The 6,306-nt window shown below is 35.1% G+C and overlaps 1 protein-coding gene across 1 annotated transcript; it reads left to right on the plus strand.

Moving 5' to 3' along the window:
• The first annotated feature begins 4,235 nt into the window (after positions 1 to 4,235).
• Positions 4,236 to 6,306, plus strand: LOC112769735 (uncharacterized). Its single transcript, XM_025814209.1, has 3 exons — positions 4,236 to 5,390; positions 5,456 to 6,053; positions 6,164 to 6,306. Exons 1-3 carry the CDS (start codon positions 4,236 to 4,238, stop codon positions 6,304 to 6,306), a joined length of 1,896 nt encoding a protein of 631 aa, XP_025669994.1.

The following is a 6,306-nucleotide window of genomic DNA, read 5'->3' on the forward strand; positions in this document are numbered from 1 at the left end:
GAAGCTTGATAGGAGATGCTTCTATGGGCTGGAGTTTGCGTTGATGGAATCTGGCACAGTAACAAACCCAAATAGATGGTTCATTCGATGTCCTCTCTGGAAGATAATGGCTTAGCATTTTTCATTTTTTTTAAGGTTCCATTTTTTTTTATTTTCATTAACTGTTGGATGGGTGTGGATATTTTGATTTTCCAAACAAAAGACTGCAAATATTTTGTGTAGGTGGATGAAATCGAAGAAGGTTGAAAAGGTCTGGCAAGATCGTTAGTTAAAAGGAATACAGAGCATTCTCATACAAGATATGAAGATGGGTTGACAATCACTGCAGTTGAAAAGGAGAATTATGAAAGCTTCTCTATGATTGCAAGGAAAATGGAAAAATTCAAAGGTGAAGTTAGGACAAATAGAGTGTTGCTTGTAACCATAAAATTGATAGTTGTGTTTTGTTTAGCTTGTAACTTGTATTTAGTGATGAAAATATAGGATTGATGTAATCTAAAGATTGTTGTTGTTTATGATCGTCGTTTTTTGTTAAGAATGACAAACTAGTTTAAACCAATTCAGTTTGTTATATTTGACAGAAGTACCCATGAATGATTAATCAGATAGCATAAATAACCATAGCATAAATAACCATGTATATTTGCTTTATTTGACTAAATAGGTCCTATAGAATTAATGAGATGATGTCCAAAATATGTATTTCTCATGTATTAATTTCTGTCATACATAACTGAAACACAAAACTCTAATTCTATAACACTGTCTTTAAAGGTTAAAACAATATACATCACATGATACATTGTGGATTCATAGAGAAACACAAGAGTCTAGTATTTGTTAAAGAGTACTTCATATTACCAAAATAAAATTGAAGAAATTAGAGACTATACTCAGAACATCATAACAGCAGAATGAGACAAAAGAGTCTACTGTTTCTCTTGATCACATGAAAAAAACCAACAAAACAAACAAAAATCTAATTCAGATTAAAACAAGATTGAATTAATACAGCAAATAATATAGTTTTCATTAACTAAACAACTATGATATTAGAGTTGAGTTGTTGCTCCCGCTTGATACAACATTTTTTTTAGATTCCAGATCTCTTTTATCTTTTTTTTTTTAAATCTGGTCTTGTTATAGCTGATTTTAGAGTCGTACTTTTTAATAAATGGTGAATTATTGGTTTGGTATCTTAATTTGCTTTTTATTTATTTATTTTGAGTTTGCTGGATGAAATTTTGATTTTTTAATTCTTTCCGAGTGTTACAGTAGAGTGCATGGTAGTGGTAAAGAGAAGAGTTGGAAATGGAGTGAGGAAGAGTTAGAGTCAGGGGTTAATTAGATAAAAAAAAAAGTAATTTAAAATTTTTGAATAAATTTTTAAGAGTTGGGTAGTTATATCTAGTGAAATTTATTTTTTATGATTATAAGTGAATCTTAATTCTTTCATAGTTAGATTTATCAGTAACTAAATTTTTGATGATCAATTTTGATACTTTACTCTTATTTTTTATTATAAAATTTAATGTCTGCAATAATAACTAATAAGTATGAGATAATCAAAGATGATAAATATATACTTTTTTACTAAAGATGATTTGAATTCAATATATAAAATAAAAACATTTTTTATGAATATATGAGAACATTTTATGTAAAAAAAAATTGTACACCAAATTCCTGAGTGATAAATTGATGATTAATAAAATACAAACAACTTATTCTATGTCTATAAAGAAAATGTTATTTAAATAAAAAAATTTAATTTTAAAAAATATAAATAAATAGAAGATGTTATGAGAAATTAAAAAGGTGTAAATCAATAAAATCTTATATTATATAATTATGCTTTACAACTTTAGTCAGATTGATTTAATTAGCTAAAAGTTTTCGCAACTTTAATCATATTTTGGGTTAAATTTAAATTAGATTATTACATGAGCAATTTTGATTGAGTTCACCTATAATAATCGTGTTGCATTAGTGATAAATTGAATATAAGATAGAATATATAATAAAATGTTCGATTTATTTTTATTTTTTCTTTCACACAAAATATAAAATAAAAAAGATTATAAAAATTTGATAGTAAGAGTAAAAAAAATAAAAAAACAAGTTGTGTCTCTATTTAATATTAGAAAAAACATAAAATATAATATTTTTGTTTATATTTCATTTGTCAAACATAATTTTTTATTTTTGTCTACATCTCATGATTCCATTGTTATAAAGAAACACAGCTCAACATATCCAAAAAAAGTATATCAAAAAAACAAAGGTAAAAAAACAAAGGTAGAAAAACAATTATGTTCCTGAAGAATTTTGTGATGGACCTATAAATATGTTAGGAGAATAAAATAATAAATCCTAAAAAATTCTGAGAGCTTTATAGAATTTTAGAAAAAAAAAGTTAACATTTTTTAAAAAAATTACAATGATAAATTTAAAAGAAAAATGTAATATTAGACAAAATTCATCCTTCTTAATCTTTCGTTCTCTATATGTTATTATCTTTTTCAATATTCCATCACAAAATTTTAAGAGACTTACGTTATATATTTTCTTTAAACACTTATAAATTTATCATAATTGTTTGATATTTTATTTTCAAAATCTATAAGTGCAACAAAATTTTTTTTTAAAGAATTTTCTTTGACTTTGTTTTACCTAAATTTTGCTTTTTCAACCTTGATGGGAGGTATCGACTAAACTTGTATTAAGATTTTAATTTGAAAAGCAGATATAATTTTTTTTGTGGGTTGTTTTTAGAATTTAGAAATCATATCCAATAAAAATGTAAAAAAAATATAGAAAGCAAGAGATAAAAAAGAACAAGTACAAAAAATAAAGAATTAAAAATTACAAGACTTATATTAAAATGTGTAGAAATTGATAAGTGCTTTAATGAAAATGACAGAATTTAAATAACAAAAAAAAAAGAATAAAGGACAAATTTGTCCCTGATCTTTATTACTACGGACATTTTCGTTCCCGAAGAATGGAAAATACCTTAATGTCCCTGACCCCCCAGAAAACTGGACATTTTTACCCCTCCGTTAGAGTGTCTCCGTTTGCCCTGACGGAAAACGGTGACGTGGCTCCCGTGGCGCTGACCTGGCCGTTACGGGCTGCCACGTCGGATGGGCTTTCGAGAAGAGGACAAATTTGTCCCCAGAGTCCAAAACGCTGCCGTTTCTCCCCCACCTTTCGAAACTAACCTTAACTCACATACGCAATATCCATAACACCAAAACGATCAAAATCCCTCCCCATGTTTCTCCCTCCAAAAATTGCACTACGTGGAAGAGCAATCGGCGGGTGGTGAAGTAGCTGTCAGAGGCAAGAAAGAAGGTTACTATGGAGGTCAGAACTGCCGTCTTTCTGTCAAGGTAAGATCGCCTTCCTTACCCCTGAAGTTTCTGTAGTTCATGTTTGTACTAAGGGTGAAGTCATCATGTGTGCATGTTGACAGTGTGTGTAACAGTTGTGTAATGAGGGCTAAAAATGATTTTTAGAGCATGGTGTGTAGTAGTAGTAGGAGGTATTGTGTTAGGGCAACAGGGGGGTTCGTTAATAAATTTTGAATGTATCCTAGTACTGACACATAGTTGTTTCTTGGTCAATTTCAGATGGTGGATGTTTTTGTGGTGCCAGTTTTTCACCACGGAGGCAACTTCGTGAGAGGTAGCGATGGTGTCCTTGTTTATGAAAATGGTAAGGAAGAGAGGTTCCCGGAGATGGACTTGGATTTTGTGAACTTCGGGGACCTTGTAACCTTATTTAAGGGTTTGGGATACCAGTTATACAAGGCAATATACTGGTATAATCGAAGAAGTGGCTTTCTTGAGTCTGGGCTAAACGAGTTAACCGGGGACACAGGAATCAATGCAATGCGAGAGAACTTATTGAAGGACCAAAAGTCTCTTGAGTTCCACATTTACTTTGACCACCCCGTTGATGCTCCGGAGGTAGTAGATGATGCTGGCAAGCATGGTGATGATGAAGTGGATGTGGATGAAATTTTAGAGGAATTAAAGACATGCTCTTCATCGGATGATGGGTACGAGAGCACCGAAGATGTATTGTATAAACCTCCACCAGCTGGGTTTGAGAGTGATGGAAGTGATTCTGACAGTAATATCGGGATTATTGGTGGCAAGAGAAAAAGAGTAACGGAGCCCAGAAAGTAGGTGGTAACCCCCAAGAAGAAAGTCACAAAGAGACATGGGATGAAGGATAATTATAAGAAGGGTAAGGAGAAGGTGCAATATGGTGCGAGGGAGAATGTAAGTGGAGAAGACAGCGGTCAGGCTAAAACAGGGGCAGCTAGTGATAGTGGAATGGACTCAGCTGCTGGGTCGAATGATGGAGGAGGTGGTGGCAATAGGCCTGAAGTGGTGCCGGATAATGTAGGGAGATACTATGTAAGTGAAGTCCTGACAGAGCCTGAGGAAATCATGTTTGAGTACGAGTCCGAGGAATTACACACACCTATGGGATCAGAGGATGAAGGTGAAGGCCACAAATTTCCAGAGTTTGATGATGACTATGCTCATGGTCAGGGCAGATTTAAGTTAGGGATGAGGTTTGCAACTGTTGAACGGTTTAAAGATGTGGTGAAGGACTCATTCATTGCTGAGGGGAGGGAGGTTAAGTGGATCAAGAATGATAGGGAGAGAGTGAGAGTGGGCTGTAAGGATGAAGAGTGCAATTTCTTGGTTCATCTGTCTTACAACAAAACCCTGCAATGTTACCAAGTTAAGACGTACCAGCCAGAGCATAGTTGTGCAAGGAATTTAGGGAGCAACGCAGCTGACCAGCATTGGATCAGCAGGAAAATTGTGAAGCCGATGGCTACCCAACCACACATGACCACTAGGGAGGCAACTGAATTCCTAAAGGAGGAATTTTCATTAGCTCCCTATCCTAAGATGGTGTATAGAGCAGTAGTTGAGGCCAGGGATAAGATAATGGGAAACAAGAAGGAACAATACAAGAGGACAAGGGACTATTGTAAGCAGATTTTGAGTAGTAATCCAGGATTTACTACAAGGTTGGAACTTATGACAATTCCAGAAGCCCCGCCCGTTTTCGACAAGATATACATATGCTTAGATGCTTGTAAGCTAGGGTTCATGGAAGGCTGCAGGCCTTTGCTGCACCTGGATGGTTGCTTTCTCAAGACATACTACATGGGGTGGCTTCTAGCAGCAGTTGCCCAAGACGCAAACAACCAATTTTATGTTGTTGCATATGGGGTTGTCAGGGCTGAGACAAAGGATGCCTGGAAGTGGTTCCTGACTAATCTTCAGGCAGACATAGGAGACGATATAAACCACAGCTGGAACTTCATTTCAGACAATAGAAGGTATGATGCATTACTGGTTCATTATTGTACACTTAATATATTTGCTAAATTGTAAATGTTTGCTGCTCCCATTCAATGCAGGGTTTACTCCCTGCCTTAAAGGAGGTCATGCCACATGCCAGGCACAGGAACTACGTCATGCTCATGCACATGTGGAAGAACTTCATAAATAGGTTCAAGGATTTATACATAAGAGAGGTTGTCTGGGAGTGTGCCAGATGCACAACAGTTGCGAAATTCAAGGACTGTATGGAAAGGCTGAAGGCAGTGAATCAGGGGACTTGGGAGTACCTCTCCAAGTTTGAGCCAGAGACATGGGTCAAGGCATATTTCTCGCATGGGCCGAAGGTTGATAACCTCACTAACAACATGTGTGAGGTGTTCAACGCCAAAATTGTTAACTACCGCTGCAAGCCAATCCTCACTATGTGTGAAGAAATCAGGAGTTACTTGATGAGGAGGATGGTAAATCACAAGCGAGTATTGGAAAATCACCCTGGTAAACTAGCTCCAGTACAGCAAAAACGGATGGAAAGATTAGTTACTCTTAGCACAAAGTGGACAGCAGAGTGGGTTGGAGATAATGAAAGAAAAAGGTTTGAGGTGAGCCGTAAAGGAAGCAAGGTTGATGTGGACCTCATTAAATACACCTGCTCCTGCAATCAATGGCAACTTACTGGTAAACAACAAATCTACTTATAATGCATTGACTACATTGTTTACTGTTTGTTCACCTGTAATATAACTACTCTTTGCTATCCGATCAAATTGAATACATTTTTTGGTTAGGGATGCCATGCACACATGCACTTGCTGCTATTGTGAAGAGGCGTGACAAGGCAGAAGATTATGTGCACCCTTGGTTGTGTATGGAATCAATCAAGAGGACATATTCACACTGCATCAAGCCAGTCCCCAGTGCAGAATTCTAG

This window comes from Arachis hypogaea, chromosome 18 (genome assembly GCF_003086295.3).
Source record: "Arachis hypogaea cultivar Tifrunner chromosome 18, arahy.Tifrunner.gnm2.J5K5, whole genome shotgun sequence".
Taxonomy (NCBI): Eukaryota; Viridiplantae; Streptophyta; class Magnoliopsida; order Fabales; family Fabaceae; genus Arachis; species Arachis hypogaea.

Bases quoted from the DNA above. Each gene is read 5' to 3' on its own strand.
- LOC112769735 (XM_025814209.1), top strand. From the start codon at position 4,236: ATGAAGGATAATTATAAGAAGGGTAAGGAGAAGGTGCAATATGGTGCG. The intron at 5,391-5,455 runs GTTCATTATTGT...CATTCAATGCAG, and splicing joins GAAGGTATGATGCATTACTG to GGTTTACTCCCTGCCTTAAA. The intron at 6,054-6,163 runs GTAAACAACAAA...TTTTTTGGTTAG, and splicing joins CAATCAATGGCAACTTACTG to GGATGCCATGCACACATGCA.